This window comes from Strix aluco, chromosome 3 (genome assembly GCF_031877795.1).
Source record: "Strix aluco isolate bStrAlu1 chromosome 3, bStrAlu1.hap1, whole genome shotgun sequence".
Lineage (NCBI taxonomy): Eukaryota > Metazoa > Chordata > Aves > Strigiformes > Strigidae > Strix > Strix aluco.
This window is the reverse complement of record NC_133933.1, coordinates 44466521-44488746: the sequence shown is the minus strand read 5'-3', so window position 1 is coordinate 44488746 and position 22226 is coordinate 44466521. Positions and strand designations below refer to the sequence as shown.

Sequence of the window (22226 nt, the reverse complement as noted above, 5' to 3'; positions counted from 1 at the left end):
AAGCAGCCTGAAAATAGTGTAAATAAAGCAAAATGCATCTCAACTTCTTTTAATATAAATGTAATAAAATTGTGCATAACGCATTCACAGTAAATACATACAATTATTTTCTTTAAGTCATTTCTACTCCTCATGGTGCTAAGAAACTCCAGGATTTGTAGACTGTGACAAATCAATGGAATTGCTGGAGTCCAGCAGCTCCTACGACCAAATCCATACAATTAGGGCAGGGATGAGAACATGTCTATACACACTGCTCTAGCATTACAGAATCCTTTCCAAACAATCCTTGGATTTGAGGGATTTGTTTTTAATTACACTGAACATAGGTCAAGAAAGCTTCAACTCAGTGCTAAAATGAACATGACACACAGCTGCAGGCTTTGTACCTAGGAATAATTCAATCTTTTGCCTGCCGCAAGGTGGATACCTGCTTGTAGAAATGCCTCCTCTGGCTGTGAGGACTGATACTGCTGTCCCTCCAGTATTTGTGGGGCATCCTTGTATATGTCGGGTACCAGCCTAAGCACCTGTCCAGGCACAGACACAGTGGAAAGTCCGATCTCTTGGACCTTGTACACTGCCCTTAAAGTGCCTCCATCATCTCCAGCCAATTCTTGTCCCTCCCTATCAGGACTCACAAATCTGTCTTTAAGGGAATACACTGTCCTAACAACCCAGGCCCTTCAAGGTCACAGCAGGAAAGGCAGCAGACCCACCCAAACTATTGTAAAGGGCACAAGCTCAACCACTCTGGTATCTGTTGTAAAGTAATAAACTAATATTTTCTAGGGGTATCACACAGAAGGACCACATGGAACTCATCAGCTACAGAAAGAGCAGCTACACTGAGTACGTACTCCAGTCAGGTGCGTTTTCATGAAGTAAAGATGAAGTTACATGATTTCTTCCACAAAACTTGTTTAGTCAGATCATTCAGATATATGGACACCCCTTCCTTCATTTGCTCCACATCGGTAGGGTGCCAAAATCCCAAGCCACCTGGTCAAGATCTAGGTGAGGTTTTAGGAGAAGAGAGCTCCAGCACGATGTGACTTTAGTGCATGGATAACATTTCTTGTCACTCATCCCTATTTTACACCTCACATCACCACTGTACCCAAGTGACTCCCCAGTGTTGAGTAAAGCAGGAGGAGGGCTGACTGCAGTTCAGTCTGGTTGATACTATAGATTATGGAAAATAAAACTCAAAAAATGACCATCATTTTTATTACTTGAGGGGAATCTTACTCCATTTGGTTTTAGGGCTCTAGTTCAACAACTGGTCCTTTCAGAAGCAGTGCCAGCCTAACTCACGCTCTTGTTTCTGCTCCCTCACCACTGCTTCCCTTACCTTGCCAAAATTATGCAACACACTACATCAGAGAGTAGACCAGTACTAAGAAAAAAAGGAAAAAAATAGTTTCACCCTCAATTATTTTTCACCTGAATCATGTTTTCTGACCTAAGCCCCTCAATTTCCACGTGAACAGCTGTAGTAGCACAAGTGAGAACACCAGGGCTGGCAGCATCGGATACAGCATTGCTGCAGAAGAAAATGCTTGTCAAACTCTGACCCAAAGTTACAACACAGAAGTTTCACTGGCTCTGCCAGTTATTCCTGCACGCACAGACAGCTGCAACAGCCGTGCTCACTTAATGGGAAGAATAAGGGCTTGATTCTCTTCCCAACCTGTATTTCTCTAAAGCGCTCCAGCAGTATAACAGGGTTCCAGAGCAGGCATAAACTTACTGCTCCACTGAAACCACTGCAGTTTTTACAGGCACTGATGCTCCTCTAAAACTTACACCTACACCTGCAGTACAAGGACACAGCCTAGGTTTATATGGATGCTTTTTAAAAAAGCTGCAGAGATGCTACCAAAGTTTGTATTTTTCCAGTCTTAGCTAAATATGCAAGAGGTTAAGTAACATGCACACTTTCTAACAAGCAAGAAACATTAGCCAGGCATCTGCTTCCAGGCATATGCAGGTACTTTAGTGCTTTTATGGATGTTTTAGAGGCATTGGACAATATTATAGTTTCAGCTAAGGGAAAGCTACTTATTTACTTTAAAACTTTCATTTGTATTGTGGTCAAAAGGCAACCCAATTCTTTTTAAAATTTACTGAGATGGCAGGAATAGACAAAGTATTCTCTAGTGACTCCGCAGTCTCTGCACACTTCGGGGTTTCTGAAGAACATTATCAGCAATGACCAAGTATACGATGGGATAATGCTTCATACACAGAGCAAAGACCATCAAGTCCTACATACAAAATAAAAAAATTCAGTTCACAGCCTGAACTTTGCCTTTGTGATGACTAAGACAACACAAACATACTGCGGGGCTGCTAAGATCACAGTAATTCAATTGTGTTTGCCCCTCACGCTTAACAATTCATTTTGCCGACAACTAAGAGATCAGAAAAGAAAAATATTCTTGCATTTGCATTTATTGACCAAAAAAGCAATCTTCTAATACTATTCCCCCCTGCTGAAAAGTCCAGTTTCTTGGACTTGAAAATATTAATCAAAATCGTTAGTACCACTGCAAGTTTTCTCTTTCCCAGAAAACAAAATATATTAAAAAGACTTCCTCCTCTACTTCACCGGTGGTGGTAGATTTTAACCTTTAGGTTTAACAGTCCATACATCTCCAGGTGTCCTTTGCTTTAGGTACATAACTCCTTTAAGTCCACAGAATTTGATGTCCATTTAATTTTTATGGTGAAAACCAGTGAAAAGGTAACTTCTATCATCTCTTTATTTCTTCAGTAGCTAGAGCTGAAAGCTTTTTGAGAAGCAGCAGCTTGAGACACATCTGCAAACTCTCATTTACAAGGGCTTGGGGCAGAGACTTGGGAAGCAGGCAATTAAATGACTCAGCCAAAGATAAATCAATACAAACACATGCAGCGCTTTTACAACATTCTGTGAAAATTTTTAGGAGGTTAGCCAGCAGTATAACAGGTGAAGTCTGTGACCATCCTAAGTCAATCATGTATTTCCCCTTGCCTTCAGTGCAACTAGGATTCTCTGATACTTCACTAACCACATAATACTGGACGAGGTGTGACTGCCTTGCACACAAACTGAACTGAATGTAGAAAATCCTTGATTCTGTTTTTACTGCATTTTCTTGAAACAAAACATCCCTGATGAGCAGCCTCTGGAATATTTTTGGTTACACAGCAGAAATTCACACAACCAAGAAATGTACATCCCACAGACCTCTAAATGGTAGTTAGTTGCCATAACTTCAGGACTCTGCAAACACAGACAAATTTAGCAATGACCTTGAGCATGAACAGCTTCATACAATTCATTGTCAATCTTCCACAAAGGGTTGTCAGCATTGCATTTTATCTTTAAAAGAACAATATCAAAATACTGGTTTCTTACTTTGTGCTAGATAACCAAGGGAACTTACTGGAAAAGCAGTTACATTTTTGACCTGGTTATGGTTTCTCTTAATACATGAGATACAGACTTTCTGATATGACATCACAAATAGCTTGTTGCTCAATCAATAATTCTGACAGAACAGATGGGAAAATATTTAAACATCTAAACAAACTGTCTGCACACCTATGTTGTGAAAGAAAACTGAGAACTTGGATACACCAATGTACTGTTAATTTAAGGGGAAAAAACTGTTTTCAATTAACCTTACAGTTCAGGTGGAGTGTATGTTCCTTAAGCATTCCTGGTAACCCTTCACACATTTTTATTGCTACAGTTGTTGGTCTGCTAACAAATATTCACCCACATATTATTCAACAAAAGTTAAAAAGTATATTTGCTATAACTTTCTATCGAGTGTGGTAACAACTACAACAATGAGAAAGTTCATAATCTAACACAGGTAATACACATTTCTTTACAGAAACAGACTTTTATCCAAATGTATGAAAATCCTTCCTGCAGAAAGGTATGTTTGCCAAGTATTATACAAATTTAGTTACTATAACTTATCTTGGTATGAACAGTGAGAGTATTGCTGCATCAATAGTAAAAAACACTGGAATGAATACTTATTGCTTTTATTATACAGAGCTGAAAAGACAAAATGGCAAGGTTATAGATACCCTGGGAAATGCATACCCGAGAATTAAGTCAAGGAAGAAAGTTTTCTATTACTGCTCTAATTTTCTACTGCTCTAATTTTTGTGGGTAGTTTTTCTCCATTTTGTATCTGGCTTGCACTGCTGTTTTACTTTTGGTCATAACGCAGACTATCTTCCTCATACATTTTCATACTAGAGATTTCCCTCATCTTACCTAGCTTTTTGTTATGTGACCTTAAAAAAAAATAGCAAACTAAAATTTTTTTCATTTGCTGGCACACATTGTGCTGCATCAGAAAAGGGTACATTCTAGTATAAATGTGAATTAAGCAAAGCCTCCTAGAGTAAAGGGGATGCAATACTAATGAATGTGTTTAACCTCCTACAAGGGACTATGACTTCAGTAGAATTTAAAATCTTTAAAAAAAAAAAAAAGTTAAGCTATTGCACATGAAAAAATTATTCTAACAAAAGACAATAAGAAGTCAATGGCAGCCCTGGCAATCAAAAAAACCCAAATCAAAACAACAAAAAAAACCCCCACAAAACAAGAACCCATCAAAAAAACAAACCAAACCCCCCCAAAAAACAAGAAAACAACCACATCACATTAAAAAGACACCTCAAAAGTAAAACCTATTCAATGGACACACAAAAAACCAAACCAAAACAGAAAAATAACACTGAAAGCTAAAATAACTCTGTTCTAGAATTAACACACACCTTTCATAGAAGGCATCAAGTAAAAGCAAAAGATTATTTCAGTCTACAGAAAGATGACACTTGTCTCTCATAACTCTACCAACTCTACCACTGGAAGAAAAACTGCAGATCTGTTCATATCTGTATTAATTATCACTGCACTAGCAGTAGACTCCATAACATACACTGCCATAAGATGCAAAATGTGTAAGAAGTAATAAATAATTATAATACTCTTTATATTTATTTCTGGTTGCTCATTCTTCCTGAAATGATTTTGAATTTTTACTGATGTTAAACAGCATTTGTTCAGCTTTTGGTTATGCTTCATTACTCTTGGAAAAACTAAAGGCTTTTGCTGAGATGGAAATAATGTTTGTATTGATTAAATGAAAATTAATGAAAAAAAGTTTCAAGCATATTATTGAGACAGTCTTTGTAAGAATTGCCATACTTATTTGTTTTACAAAAAAATGTGGGTTTTATTAGAAAATTGCTCTCTGCTTTAAAGTTCTGGTTTGAATACAACAGTTTATTTATGGGCAGTGTGGATCTAATCTGTTTTCTAGTCTTTTGTTTGTTTTATTAGTTTTGCATATTTGTTAGATCTTTCCCCTTGAGAAGTCTGATACTGCATGTGGACAATTAGTTTTTGTGTCTGGTGAGATTAACCAGATTGCATGAAAATTCAAATTCTTGTTACATCATTGGTTATCTGGCTTCAGGAGAAAGTCTAACTCTTGGGCTAATTTATCTGTTGTTGCAGCAACTCTTCTGTATGTGTAACTGAGCAATGCTTTCATACCCCCACCTAAATGCTCCCCCCATTTTTTGATCTTGATGTTTATTGACCATAAATGATGTTCTGCTCTGGATACCCTGCCTTGTCCACATTCCATCATGTTCATCTCAGGGCCCTGCTGGCAATGTCAAGTTGACAAAAAAATGCCCAAATTCAAATCACTAGCATTTTTGATGACTTAGGAGCATAAGATGACACAATGTGGTACACTAAAATATAGTAAGTGATAACAAAACAGAAAAAAGACCACATTTGAATTTTCATGAGGTGCTAGCATTTCATGATAAAACAACTTTTTGCATTTCCATTTCCTTTCAACGTAAAAAAATAATTTGGTACTTGGAATTATAGTGTAAAGAGAAAATTCCATATTGGGACTCTCCCATAAATCAAAAGGAAAATATTTTCAGGAATAGATACTATTCCTCCTCACACCCCCTCACTGGTCCTCACCCAGAAATAAAACGTAGCCAAATATACAACAGAGCTGTTCAAGAGCATACGCCAACACTAAACCACATTTCCACAGGTAAAATAAATTCTATTGTGCCTCTGCTAAGAATCAGATTATGCATGAAGCATCTAGGTAAACAGAGAGTAAATAAACTTGAACTATCCTTCTGAAGCCAAAAGAAAATTAGTTAAGCAAAGCACAACAACATAACTACAGTGTTTGCGTATTGGGCAAATACTTCCAGGAAAATGAGTACAAGTTATCAGATGTTGGGGCTTTTTGATTTTAAGCACAAGCCAACAACCAAAAGCAAAGCATTCTGCCTCACCAGGAAGCAGTAATGTCTCGTACTATAGGTTAAGACAAACACCTACTGAAACATAAAAAGTATTTATGGTATTAGTGTTGGTAGAAGACTTAGCAATTAAATATTCAGCAGATTAGATACTTTTTATTTTATGGAATAAAATATATCTCATCATTGAAATTTTTTTGTTTTTATAACTCAATAGATATGAATGTTAAGACTCCATTAAACGAATGCAAAGGAATAAGCAAATCTTCAATCCTCATTGTAGGGTAGGTCCTTGGATGTGGTGGTCCACACACAAAAGACGGTATTTTTTTGTTGACTCTACCTTCTCTACCTACTTAGCTTTACATTTGCCTATATGACAAAGAGGTAATGCTACCTGCTACAGATTAGCTGTACTCATATGGGTATCCCCATTACACATGATTTATTTACCATTGTAATAAGAGGGTCAAAATCTTTCTTGTGAAATCAGAAGAAAAATATCACAATCTGCAACACAACCAATACGTGACATTAAAGAATGACCCTTTTGACAGTATTCTTTGAGCATGGAACACAATTGATTTGAACGCATCATTTTAAAAGGAAGAAAGTATACAACTACAACCTTTCGAATCCTCTGGCTGATGAAAACTAATGTTCTATCCTTGGACAAAACAACGCTATGAAACACACTTTCCTAAATATACATTGAGCACTCGTAGGTTCCATTTCTTTTTATCAGTAAAGTTTTTTGGGGGTTGGGGTTGGGTTGGGGGGGTGGGCACTCTATTTTGTTCATTCTAACTTGGCGATCAAAGAATTTTTATTTTTACACTATTACAGAAGTGCATTTTTCTAGGTTTCCAAAACCACCTTATTCAACCTTCCCCATCTGTCACCATCTGCTTCTTTTTAGCATGTACTTTTTGTGTGATCACATAAGCATGTGAAAAATAACTAACATTCAGATGATTGTCTGCTGGTACATTTGAGGACTGGGCATAATAAAAGTGAACTGCCAAAACGTACTTAACACTTCTAATTTTGTTGGGTCTTGCATGTAAGCTACATTTGATTTTCAAACTGTTTTACAGTTGGAAAGTTGATCAGGTACTCTAACTCAACAGTAAAACTGAGACTACATAATTAGCTCAGCACTAAAAAGATTATATTCAAAGAGAGGAACAAAACCCAGAAATACATCCACACGAGTTCACACATCCATCTTGACTGAGTCTGTCTGCACAATGTTGCCTGAGGCACAGGATAAGATGCTACAAGCAGCCTACTTCTGGACAGTCACAGCCTGTGCCTTCTCTCCAAGCTACCACAGGACAAGGAATAAAGGACTCTCATAATTACAAGGGTGTGTGAAATCTCATGAAAATGCTGGAGAAGCAAAGACACTAAGACAAGGGTAGAAATGCATAGAAACGCAATGCAATTTCTTAACAATGCAGCAGATACTGCTTCTAGGTGCAAAGTAACCAGAAATTGCCATCAAGGCACAAAAGCTGAATGGTGGAAGTATCTGTTTTCAGAACTCTATCATGCTTCAGCACAGCATTTCTGCTTGTAAATGCACTTCTTAACACAGTTTTAATGTGAAAAGAATGAAACAGGTCTAAAGCTGGAGAAACAAACTTACTTTCCACCCTCCAAAAATACATTAACCTCACTCTAACAGAGTTTCAGGTATGAAATTCTTTCCGTCTTGTTAGATCACCACTACAGGCCTCTCAGGTCTTTAGCAAAACTACAATGAACCAGAATAGAAATATATATCAATACAGACAATTTGGTGGAGTGTCTCATTATCCTTTCTCTAAAATAATTAATAGAATCGAAGAAAATAAAAAGAAGTCTAGCAACAACAGGAACTACCCCTTCCCCTAAATAAAGCCAACAAGCCACCAACAATCAACCTTCATTAATGCTCACCAGAGGTAACCAAATACGAGTGAGAACTTGCTCTCTAGAGCATGATGGAAGATTGAGCCTAGCATAAAGTTTCTTTCCACTGTTTCTCTTTACAGTATTGTTCCAACTCTTAGACTGGTCTTAAAGCCTTGTGAATGCAGATGCCATCTAGCAACATCTTAACAGCTGCTTTCCCTTATTTTGGGCCATTTTCCAGAAATTGCCTTTTCCCCTGTTTACCTTTTCTATCCAGTAGTTCTAGAGGTGGAAAATAATGGTACATACCTATTATTTATATAAAAGTTACATAGAATTTCAAAAAGCACATTATTTTGATGTCTCAATTACCTTTAAATTCAAATTAAATTTAAAGGAAAAGGAGGTAAAATGAAACCACATAAGCCATGACAAAAATCATTCTGTCCTTCAGCTCCTCTTTATTCATACCCAAACTTCTCTCCAGTAAGCACCTCTTCAGTTTAAGTTGCTCATCAATTTCTCCTGCCTTTTGTGTCTATGCAAAACATTCTATTAGTTTCTATTAAGAGAAAATTAACAAAATAACATAATTGTCTTTGGTCCAAACTCTCTTTCCCATGCACAACTATATTCTTCCCCATAAGAAAAACCTTCTTATCTCTAAGCTGTGTTTTCTGGCCTATCAACCTACCTGTGAGATCATTAGATTCATTTCATGAATTCCTTTTACCGCCTGTTAACATCCCTTGCTATCCTCCTCCTTATTTTACTCAAATTCTTTTCTCTCCCTCATTAAAAAAAGAAAAGGCAAAGGCAAAAGGAGAGGAAAGAAAAAGGCCTTGGCTGTACTACCCATGCAATTTCATTTTCTCTGTAGTATAACATGCTGGTCTTCTTACATCCTCACCTTAGCTAATCTCTCAATTGGCCTGCCTCAGTTAATCCATGATGTTGGCTACTTTTATCAAGTTCCTTGCAAACAAGCACCTTCATGCTTTTCCCCACACCTGAAGCTCTTCTGTGACATTCACATTGCAACTCCTATTTGCATTAAAATCCCTGTTTAAAACATTGCTTTGCTATGATGCCTGCAAAAACTGAAAACATCAATTTCCATGCTAGCCTGTCTCAGCGCATTTCAGTGGTTCCCTCTCTGCCAACATATCACTTAGTTTCAACTCATATCAGACAAGCTATGTGGCAGATCATCATATTCTCAGTCCAAAAATTTACCAGATTGCCTTTGGCAATTATCCTGATCTAATACAAGCAAGCATTGAAAGAATGAAATAAATGTATAGCTGCACCAATGACAAAATGTTTTTTCTGCCTCTACTGCAACATTTTATAATCTGCATATACCACAACATTCTTAGAAAATTCAACCTCAACCTCAACCTGTAAATACAGGGAAAGTGTTCTTTCTTGCTATAACCATGCCGGCAGTCCAGGGTACCATGCTTCTCCTTGCTGAAATTCAGCCACTGAACTTTGATAGCCAAGTTGGGTCACTCCTACATCAAAGCCATATCCTTCCCAAAAAGAAAAGTTGTAAGTAAGAAATTAACTGAAAAGTGAGGAAAGACAGCAGTTACTTCTTGATAAAAGAGTTTTACCTTTCATTTCTCTGAGATAAAACTCAGGGAAATAATTGATTAAACATGATCTCTCTCACTCCCATTTCTAAAAGAAAGAACACCAAAAAAATACCGGCCAAACAAGCATTGTGTAACTGATCTTAATATTTCCTTCATCTCCACTGGTCTCATTTTAAAATAAGTTATAAGACATGCAGATCTTCTCATGCTTATGGACAAAGGCTATGAATATACTCTGGTCTTATTTAGTATCACATACCTTTAAGTGATAGTAACTGCATAAACTATATTGAAATGGTCTTTTTTAAATAAAAGACTACTGTTCTTATAGGAATGCATTCATCCACCCAGTCTGTACTTTTATGCTAATAAAACTTAACAAGGTCCTACCATTTTCCCTGTTATTAAAATATACCTAAATATAATTGATTATCTACATCTATAAAGAGCCATTTGAATGATCATCCATTAAGCCCCTTACAGACTTGCTCATGGCCAAAACAAGACTTCTCTTCTGTTATTAAAAAGATTAGAAGATTCAAGATTAATTTCTGGTATTTAAACTTGTATCTCTTGTGACACCAAAACTCAGTACCACAGTGACTGCCCTACTATAACTAAGACTGCGCACTTCATCCTAAGAACTTGAACTGAAATGCAGAGAGCCAGAAACTGCAATCTCGTATAAGAAATTACCCTTATAAGTGATCAGAGCTGCAAGAACTTTAATTTCTCTGCCCAAGTAGCTTCATTTCCTGGACGTTCTATTAAAGAAAGTCTGTAGAGGTCTGTATCTTTATTAGTGGCTCTTTGATCCTTGATGATCAACTGAAAAATATCAAAATCCAAACTGTTTTTAAATGTCTCACAGGTACAAGTACTTTCTCGTTCTATTCTTTATTTATTAAGCAAGTGATACTGTCTGGAAAAGACATATGGTCCTGTCCTGCCTTTGCCACTGCAAAACTGCAGAAGAAATATTTTGTGGGTTCATTTCTGAAAAAAAATCAAGAATACATCTGTGTTTCCTAAATGGAATCACAATTCATCTTTTTCTCATTGGATCTATGTTTATTCTCTGACACCACAATCTCTAATGTGACAGCATACTTTGAAGGGTAACAATGGAAACAGACTCCTAAGAAACACTCTCTTCTTCCTGAAAAACTACTAAGGAATGAAAAATTATAAAATATTTTATACCTCTCAAATGGGGAATACCACAGATTCTTAGAGTACAGGGAAATATTAAGTATTACCACTACACTTGCACACACAAAAAAAATGAGGCTTGCATTAGTTCTACTGCAGATGATAAAGGAATTTCACTATTTATCAGATAACCAAATTATAATCAAGACTATATAATTTCGCAAATAAAAAGTTACTTACTCATTCTTCAGTAATTGTGACCAAAACGTGCATCTGTACTGTAAACCTATATAAGTCCTGTTATTTGACAGTGGCAACTATTTTCTTCCTAAAGGGTTTATTCATACCCTACCATCTTTTATGCTTGGCACATAATTATGTAAGACAAGCATAGTCAATGCTATTTCAGTTTTCTTTCAACTGTAGAATACTGGCATTGGATAACAGGGAAAGACTAGGAGAGGACAACAAGAAGGGCATGTACCTGTGGACCACCTAGCTGAAAGCCCTGCACACCCCTGTGACAGCACAGTGCTTGATGAAGGTACGCATAAACTTCTAGGTGGGTGCCACAAACAATAAACCAGTGACGGTCCAGAAAAGTAATTCTAGCTCCAAAGATGGAAATTAGCTCCAACCTGGCAATCTCATTACGTTTTTTTCTTGTGGCCCACCATCCATTTGATCTTCACATGGATAGGGGTATTTTTCTGGATCTTCCAGATAGCATAGTCAGTCTCAGGTCCTATATGAAAGGTCGGGCCCTATCAATGGGAGATGAAAGAGCCTTTTCAACAGAGAGTGGAAGGACTACTTTGATTTCAGAAACATAAAGTCTGCAGGGAAAACATAGCAACAGGTATACTTATTTTCTGATTAAGAGTAATTCTGAAATCACCTTGAGAAACAATTCTGTATGGACACCTTCACCTGAAAGAATGTCATGCAGGAGGAAATCCACCTTACCCTGCCTTAGATACTTCCTTGTCTTCCTGTTGGAAGCAACTGCAATCTAGTTTTCACAAAAAGATGGAATAGCAAGCAGGACTCTATGCTTCAAACAATGGTCCAAAAAGTATTTGGAGAACCAAGCTCAAGTTCTTGTTTGGAACTGAATCCACAACGTTGAATTAATAAAAAAGAAAATATTAAGTCAGTTCTCAGGCTAGGTGTAGATTCCTGCCAGTGCAAGGTTCCTGGGCCAACTGCTTCCTGACTGGTAGACAGCAACCTCAGGCTACCCCTGCGTGTTACACAATGCACTGTCCTAGTGTCCTCTACCACCAGCCACCAAGTACACAGGAAAGTGAACCAAAAGGCCTGCAGAAGGGATGCACCCATCACAACTGACCTAGGTGAAAGAGGAGGAGACAAGGGTATCATTAGAAGGACAGACACCGAATGAATTTCTCCACATAACTGGAGAACATCTTGCTTCTAAAGAAAGGCTGAAAGGTATCTGCCTTCACAGTTACCACAACCAGACAAAACTTAAGTATAAGCTGCCATTTGTCTTGGGATAAACAAGCACAAATTCACCATGGTAGCAAGATTAAAGTCCAGCTGTAACATTAGGTTCTCACAATCTGCAATTTGTGAAAAGGTAGTAAGTCTTTGGCATCTGTATCATTGGTAATGATTTCTGTGGCCTGAACTGCAATGAGAAGTGATTTTTGTGTACTCACTCTCCGACACATGTACATGAATAGACTGGAGGACCCAGTCTCTTGATAAAGATCAGTCAGCCGTGCCAGCTTTAAATATAGATACAATTGTCTCAGGTGAGCAGCTATCCAGCCAATGCACTGGTAAACACTATTTTACCAGTAGAGTATAAAGGGAAAGTTTGGTTTTTGCAATGGTGTCTATATACTGCTAATTTCATCCTTTTAAATAAGAATGCGTGGATAAAGGTCTTGAGTCTTTTTATGCTGCATCAGTATCCTGTCTAGGTTGCTTGCTCTAAACCCTTTATCTCTGAGGTAAAAGAGAATGAGTTCTGTGGTTCCCAGGGTTAATGAAGAGTCAATTTCCTTCAAGACAGATTTGCACAGGGTGGGTCTCCAAAAATACGCATAATGGGAGGTGGAGCAGAGGAGTGGGACTGCCAGAGAACAGAAAGGCAAACTGGATCAAGTAACTTGTGGTAAGTGTCTAAAACCCAGAACAATCCCTTGCCAAGTTTGATGGAAGAGAGCTAACATGTTTCCAAAAGTGAGAGATGGAGAAGCAGATGAAAGCAACTGAACGGGGTATTTGCACTCTTTGAGAATGTTTTCAAGACTGCTGACAAGAAGACAATGAGGGGGTAAGAGCTGGCAACGACACCTGTAGTCTATGCCAGTGATGACAGTATCATCCCTTGTGTTCTTCTTGTTGCTGGAACAGATTCTGGGTGTGGAACACAAGAAAAGTGGCCACTGTACTACGCCAAACAGGCAAATCTACAACTTCTTCTAAGTAGCCATAAAAGATTCAAAGCAGGCTAAGAATAGTTCTGGAATCCTTAAATGTAGATAACTGCTGAGTGTCCCTGCACTAAATACAAAGGAGATGTCAGAAATTGCCAAATAGGATAGCAACAATCTGCATCCAAGTCTTCCCCGGAATCTATGGGATGGGATTCTGCAAAGGAGACCAGGTATCAGCGAGTTTGTCTTCATAGCTAGAGCAGCTGGTGACTCACCACACAGCTGAAATGAACACACTTAACCAATCAAAATTATTTAGGTACTTCAGACCTGCAGTGTGAGAGCATGACTGCTCCGATTTCTCTTCACTGCTCAAAGAAACCAATGGAACCAGATGGATGAAGAGAAAGTTAGCGGCTCCTAAGAATACTGATGTTTCCTTTATAGCTGTAAGAATGTATCAAAAGATCTTGCTATGATCCAAAATAGCTTCATTAACTCTACACACCATATCAACTTATAACCAACTATTAGCAGTTTCAATTTTCTCCCTGAATGCAAACTGGAGGAGACTTCAAATTTGCTTTAAGAGATTTAGACAGACTCTCAAACCCGCAAACCTGACCACCCTAAAATCCTCATTTCCAGCCAGCAGTATCCAGAAGGTGATGTGTACCAGTTTCCCTGACATCCCTTAATTGTAAGGTTCAGAATAAACAAATGAAAGGCAATCTAAACTTGCTTCTTGAAATAGGCTCCAGGGCTTGTTGATGCTACTCAGGATTCAATACTCCTGCAAATAAGAGGGTAAAGAGCTGTACTGAATCAGTGCCTCCTCACCTCCTGTCCCTTCAAACTAAGGCACAGTCTTCTTCAAGGATGATACATAACAGACCTTCTAGTGGTGCTGAGTTGCTGCAAGAGGTGGGGAATCCCTTGAAGAATTCTTCTTAAAACAAATGGTAGGATTGAAGGGCCTTGTAAAGCCCTTTAGGTTGCCTAGAAAGTTGTCTCAGTATCAGGTGTGTACTATGTCACTTAGCAGTCTTGAATGCTGACAAGAATGGAAACAAGGGCTAATTCAGCATCCACAGAATCCTTGCCATTAAGTAAAAAAATAGTGCTGTCTGTCACGTTGATACTGGAGTTGTGTTTGGCAACCCCAGGGCAGAGGCAGAACAACATTTCTGAGCACCACAATCAGTACTGTTGACTGAAGCCAGACAGGACAAAAAGACAGTTTTGAGAGTGCTTCCCCTGTTTTTTTTTTCAGTAGGCATTCGTGGCAGATCTCTCAGCACTAATACTGGAGCCGACCATGTGAGTGACTTGAGTTTCCACAACAGATTCTCAAGCGGACAAATCAGAGTTGTGAAGGGAACCAAAACAATGTCCTCATGTCCATCTTTTTATCAATCCTTCAGAAGTATGATAATTGGCACTCCGACTGCTTAGCTAACGGTAATGATGGGGTGGCATACTCTGGGATGCCGCTTCTGCTTATATACTAGGAAACAGCTACGTTTTGGTGCTCACCTCAACCAGTTCTAAGGTTGACACACTCAACTGTTTTTAGCAGAAACATCTAAAACTTCAACTCCCTCTCCCTGCAACTGGGGAGTTCGGCTAAAACCCAGCAAACTCGGTACCTTCCAATTCCCCCTCGCCTCCACTGAGGCTATATAAACGCTAGTTATACAGCTCAGTTAAGCAGGATCATATGTTCCAAGTGACAGACAGATGGAAGATTATTTTTGAAGAAATCAACGGAAGATAAAAACTTTAACAGAGGAAGGCAAACATGAGAAGGAAAATGCACATTAGAGGCCTTTTTAAACACTAAGAAGCACAGCATCGACATACATACAATCACCACAAAGAATAGTAGCACATACAATTCTGAATAACAACTGCATAGTCAGTTAATCAGGCAGACTGTCAGTTCTTTACTACAATGAACAGTTTCCAGCATACAAACATCACAGCCTAAAATGAAATGAAGAATAAGCATTTTATACTATATTACAAGAATATATTCTAAATCATACCTCGGGTGCCAGGTATTCTGGAGTACCACAGAATGTTTTCATAGTTGCTGCGTCTGTGATTCCTTCTTTGCAAAGTCCAAAATCTGTAATTTTTATGTGTCCATCTTTATCCAACATTAGATTTTCTAACTGTGTGTTGGGGAAAAAAATGTTCCCTTAGTATTTCTTAACAGGACAGGCATTACATCAGTTTTGTAAAAAAGATACAGTTATTGCTTGCAACAGAATGTAATTTGTTTGTAATTTAAAAATAAAAATTACAGCATTTATTGTATTACAGCATTTAACAGTGTTTACTGTTATACAATCTAAATAATTATTTAGTACTTTAATACAGTTTACAATAGTATATCCCAGGTTAATCAAAGCATGACCTTTCATTCTGAAGTTTTACAGGTTTGGTTCATGTTCCATAGAAAAAAAGCAAAATAATTTTCTAAATATTCTCAAAATATAATCAGATACTTCAAGTTTACAATCATGGCTGTCATTTGGTACGACTTCATATGTTTCCTTTGCTGTAACATGACCTTCATTTATCAAGATGCATTTTACTTACTAAACTGTCATGAAACAGTATGTATCCATAAATCCTTAAAATATCTTCCACAACCTTTTCAACAACAGACAAAAGTGGAGGTAAAGAGGCTACTGATAAAAAAAAAACCCTGAGGTAAATTCTTCCTTTTATACTTGCAAAGGACACTGTTCTTGAATTGTGTATGTGCACCTCTGTATGCTTTGCATTGCTTTTTAAATACATGATTCTTGCTTTGAAATATGAAAACAGAATATAGCCTGTTTTGAAGTATTTAAGGAACAGGAATAAAAACTACAGCAATATTTACTGTAGACTATCTCAAAAGCACAGTTAATATCATTTTCCCAAAAGCTTTTTATCAGCAATACTTTAAATATAGATAGAACGAAAAAACAAGTAAAACATACTTCTGAATAACTTTTCTCTATATTTTTTCTATAATTAGAAAAAGGGAGGTTTTTTTCTAATTGTAAGGTGTGTACTGAAAACACCAACAAAGAACAATCATAGTCTTCCTAATTCTGCATAAAGCCTGAAATACAATCCAAAGTTATATCACAGAATCATAGCATGGTTTAGGTTGGAAGGGACCTTAAAATCACCTAGTTCCAACCCCCCTGCCAGGGGCAGGGACACCTTCCACTAGACCAGGTTGCTCAAAGCCCCGTCCAACCCGGCCTTGAACACTTCCAGGGAGGGGGCAGCCACAGCTTCTCTGGACAACCTGTTCCAGTCTCTCATCACCCTCACAGTAAAGAATTTCTTCCTTATATCTAACCTAAATCTACCTTCTTTCAGTTTAAAACTGTTACCCCTCATCCTATCACTACACTCCCTGATAAAGAGTCCCTTCCCACCTTCCCTGTAGACCCCTTTAAGTACTGGAAGGCTGCTATAATGTCTCCCCAGAGCCTTCTCTTCTCCAGGCTGAACAACCCCAGCTCTCTCAGTCTGTCTTCATAAGGGACGTGCTCCAGACCCCGTTATACATTTCCTGTTGAGTCTAACAGTGTCATACAAAGAAGTTGCAAAGTAGAAGACACCAGCAATAGAAGATTAATGACTTCAAATTCCTCTTTCCTTATTCTCTAGAATTTAAATCAAAAATCACGACCTATCATTCCTTGACCAGACAATTCCATATTAACCCAGTATTTTGCTTTCTGTCTACTCCCTGAGTAGAACTTGCCTACCATTGCCTCCTTTTTGATTCCTGTACAAAGGAGTCAATGAATGAACTCCACTAGTGTGCACGTATAATGGGAAAGCACAATTTCCCATACAAGAAATTAAAGGCTTGTCACAGAAATAGTCTTGTTGTGGAATTTAGAGGTTCCTCGCACATAAGTTAGAAAACATTCCTGTTGAAAGCAGAAGTTATTTTCCATAGAAGATGGTCATACTGCATCACAGAGTACGTGGAGTTTCAGGCAACAGAGGATACACAAATCTATACACAGACAAATCTAAGACAAACTACATTCCAGTATTATGAATCTTTCCCAAGGTACAAAGGACAAAATAATTTTTAAATTAAGGCTGAAATTCTTTTCCTATTGAAGTATTCTGAATTATTTCAAATGTTTTCAAACCATACAAAAACATAACTCTTTGGTGAGATAAACAGAATGCAGTCACATTGTCCCAATTCCCCATTTCCCTTGTTCGGGGATACTGAGAATTATATTTGAGATTTGTGTTGAAATTCAGGTTAAGTTATATGCAATGGAGGGGGGGGAAAGGATCAGAAGTTTAAATCTCCTTCAAGTGCTACTACTAAGTTATGCTGTTTCTTTTTTAATCAAGTTAAAGTCAAATAATGTACCCATCTATAGATTACTGTATCAAACATCTTACATCTTCCTTCAGCACACACAACTTTAAACTGAACACAGATTTTTTTTTTCCCCATTAACTCTGAATAGTGCAACTTTATAATTACTTTGTGTTTGTCCCAATAGTCTCTGCAAAACAAAATTTTGATTACTTTTTTTTTTCCCTCTTTTTTTACCTTGAGATCACGGTACACAATCTTCCCAGAATGCAGATAGTCCAGGGCAGAGACAATTTCTGCACCATAGAAGCGTGTGCGGTCCTCTGAGAACACCCGCTCTCTCGACAAATGGAAAAACAGCTGCAGGGTAAACAGCAGGGACAGGATTGTAATAATTACTGATTTAGTGGGGGAAATTAACACAAACATAAAACACCTCTCATCACCATATTGTGATGATAGATAGTGTACTCTCAGTGGACACTCAGCACTCTTAGACAGCAGCTGGCTTATCTTTTCCAGGTTTCCAAAGGGAGAAAGCGAGCTGTTAAATCAGCGTTTTAATCAATATACCAATCTTGTTTAAGGCATTCTGCTTGCTACTCATTTAACCTTCAGTTACCAGAGAAGAAAAAAAAAAAGTATGCAGCAGCATCATTCTGTACTTCTCCCTCCACCACTTCCTTGGATTTTTATTTTAAGACACTGAGAAATAACACTAAAATACCCAGATTCGGGTTCTGCCTTAATTTTTCCAGTAATTCAGTAACTTTCCTTTGAACTGAAAAAAGTCTAGTTCTTCAGTAGACTTCAACTGAAACAGGTGAACTGGCATTTTACAAGAACAGCACATTCATACTGCTAGCAATATCAGTCACTACAAACAGCAAACCAACAACTGTTTAGGGCTTATAAAAACAAATCTGTGTATTTCTTTGCTACAATGTAAACATTTCTTTGGGGATTTTGTCTCTTCTTTAATACTTCATAAGTAACAGCACTTTGCAGACACTTTTTAACTGAAGTCTTTCGGTGAAAAATATTAGTCATTACATGTTGCCAGTAACTTCAGCTGCAACGAAAAAGCATAAGGTGAAGTTCTGTAAGGTTGTTAGCATCTTATTGGATAAAACTTCACCCTCAGAACCTGGAACACACCTAAAAAAGCAGAATTCGGCTACGTAATTCAAATGCTTTCAAAAATGGTTAGTTTTATTTACTGTGTTAAGAAAGCTTGGGAAAGTCCTCAAGCAAAGATTAGTGAGTATGTTTCTGTATTCTGCATATGACCAAACATGCTGCCTTCCTTACTCCTTCAAGTTAGTGTTTTTGATTGTACCACAGGGGCTAACAATGAGCAAAACAGAAATACAGAAAATGTGATCATTTATAAATTAAACATAGACAAGGAAATCCATAACAACAGTGTCGGTTTTCTATTTTCACTGCTAAAATATCAAGTAGGTGAGAATTCCGAAATGGCAGGGTAGGTACAAAAAAAAACCCCAACCAACCAACAACCAACCAACAAAAAAAAAAAGTGTGCTTAATCTGTCATTACCACATCCTACTTTACACCTGTAGGAAATCTACACTACTCACACGGCACAGAGTGTAAAAATTACTGCAGCTATTTTCAGCATGTGGACTTTTCAAAATGTAATTAAAAAGTCAATCCTATAAACAACTAGAAGTCAACTGCTTTCCTGACAGTTGTACTTCAAAAAATGTGCATTACTTTCTTCTGAACCTAAACAAACTTCCCACTAAACAGCCTTTTGGCAGCATATATTTGTATAAGCAGAGACTTCACAGCAAACAGTAACTGCAGTATGATTTAAAGAGAATATCTCATTTTCGTTCATTGTATCTGCATTTCCTTTTCAATTTCTTTTTGAATTCTCAAGACACCCTGTATAAAAATGGAATACCTGCATGACAAGGAGTATCATTATTTTGTAGGTATTTCAATTCCTCCTGCTGCTCGTTTTCCCTGTTCAAGCACCAATCCCTGGTGGGGACATCAGTCCCCCCTGTAGTAACCTGCTTTCTGTACTGATGACTGCTTAATTGCCAACACAAACACAAGACCCACACAGATTAAGCACCTAAATTTGCCTTCATGAAGTGCCTCACATATTATAAAATCCGGAAAAGAATAAATACGTTTCTTAGTTTGTGAGGTTTTTTTCCACACACATTTTTGTGAGATTTAAATAGGAAACAAACACCACTAAGTAGATCTTCATCCAAATAAAGTAAAATACAAAATTTATGTAATTTATGCATTTATGTCTGTTTTGTGGTCTCCTTCATAAATACTGAGCTAATGTCACGCATTTTTAAGAGTTTTATTTGTTTTGATGGACTCAAAGTAATTAAAAATAAAGGCCAACTTTCAGATCACTTTTTAATGTGTACAAATAGCAAACACATTCCAAAAATTTATGATATAACCTCCAGTTAGCTCTACATTCATAGCTATGCAAAAGCACTATTGCAATTTTCTGTATGAAAGAGACTAATCCAGTAGCTGAGCAGTAAAATCTTAGAAAACACTAGAACCTCAGGATATTTGTCAGCAACAGATGTACCAGTTTCTGTAAAAAAAGTGTCCCAATTTGAATCTCAGACTTGATAACCTCACAAAACATAAAAAAAAATTATTTTCTTTAGAGTTTATTTCCAACAAAATATTCTTTATATTAATTCAAAATACTAACTTCAGAGTAAAATGACCAGCTAGGAGCAACTAGCAACAGTTCTGTGTTTGCTGGAGACTGAGTTCCCAGGTGAGTTTATTTTAACATGATATATGACACTACAGTCACTCTTCATAAGCATTCTTCATATTATTATAACACTTTACAGAGTTGTCATCAAATCATACATACTAGTTTTGAATGAAGAATGTACATTTAGATATAAAAATCCATGTTAAAAGGGAATTCATACACTCAGATATATGCTAAATATACTAAAGCAAATTTTTAAATTGTAATAGAAAAATCTAATTCAGTGAGATTACAGCATTATTTTCATCTAATTATTTAGTCAGTTCACTATTTTGAAATAATAATCCCACCAGGCTCTATTTACAACTGTCAGAACATGAAGATTAGATTTATTAAGTCAGAGAAGGAAAAGAAGAAATATGGTGGAAGGTTATGAAAAAAGCTTCCAACATTTTCACTATTTATTGATTTACAGTTATTAAATATGTGCTATAAAGTCATTGGACTGTCAATAGAAATAGCTTTGGCACAAAGAAAGCCATTTTGCACATCACATTTTTGATGGCATACATGAGGGTGCTATAGTTACAGTGAGGACTGGAGCTATAAATTTTCTGGTATGTCTTTATTTAAAAACTGAACAACAATGTTGCCACAGGGTTTTTTCCTAATAAAAAATTTTAATGGAAAAAATCTAATAAATAAAAACAAAGATCAAACATAAAATATATTCAACTGCAGATCCAATCGTGCCAAATATATAAAAGACATAACCTTGTATCAATCAATATGTTAAACTTCCACACATGCTAGTGACCTATTTAGCATGCCGAAAGTTGTATGACTAAGTCTTGTTATTGTATTTTGGGTGTGTTCAGCTCTGCATTTAAACACATTTTATATTTGACTGTTGATTTGACTCTTTTGCAAAGCATTTGCAATAGCAGTCTTGAAAGCCTGAATTATTTGTCTGTTATTTCAGAATTTATACTGCTTCTAGGCACATTTTATACCCAAAGAAATATAGCACCCTTATCTTGGACTATCATAATTTTAAGCTAAGGAACATTCTCTCATTCAATTAGAGTTCAGGAAAACAAAACAGGACACAACCGAGATAAAAATGACAAAGCTTACAACAATATTCAGTTATTTTTCATTAGGTAGGTTGTAAATCCTCTGTCCTTTTTTCTAGACAGAAATAGTACTTGTTCAATTACAACAAAACATTTAGTTCTCTCTTGCCTAATGAATTGAAATAAGAGCTGTGGAAAAAAAAATGCCAAGCAGAACAGAGATGCAGAATTCTGGTGTGGAGAAGCCATCTGAACAAATTTCAGAGTCTAATTTTATTATACAGATAATTACCAATTAAGTTTGTTACAAAGTATGGAATTTGGAATTATCCTGAAAGTGCAAAGCAAGGAAGTTAATCAACTTATTAGTCAGCTGAATCAGTGTACTCTGCACAGTAATGTATGTAATACATTTCATTTCTAAGGCTTTTCAACCTTTAAAGCAAAATAGTGGAAATAAAAAATGAGAAACATACACTCCAAAAGTATTCCCCAACAATAAAGACTCATTCTTCAAATATAATTTTTTATACCACAGTTTATACCATTCTGTGTAGCCTGGAAGTTGGAGGAACACTGTAGTGTAATACTAATGTACTGCAATCACATAATACTCAAAATTATAGGGGTTACAAAAGGAAGAGTAGGCAAACCAATACTAGCAG

At 36.9% G+C, this 22226-nt stretch overlaps 1 protein-coding gene across 2 annotated transcripts in view; it reads right to left on the bottom strand.

The window, feature by feature from the left end:
- Positions 1–22226, bottom strand: part of AKT3 (AKT serine/threonine kinase 3) — a 161088-nt gene that overhangs the window by 24499 nt on the left and 114363 nt on the right. For both annotated transcript variants that reach the window (XM_074818365.1, XM_074818366.1), the window contains exons 9-10: positions 17988–18110; positions 15436–15564 (exon numbers count right to left, since the gene is read on the bottom strand). In XM_074818365.1, coding sequence (XP_074674466.1) covers positions 15436–15564; positions 17988–18110 — 252 coding nt within the window. The remainder of the gene's footprint in view (positions 1–15435; positions 15565–17987; positions 18111–22226) is intronic.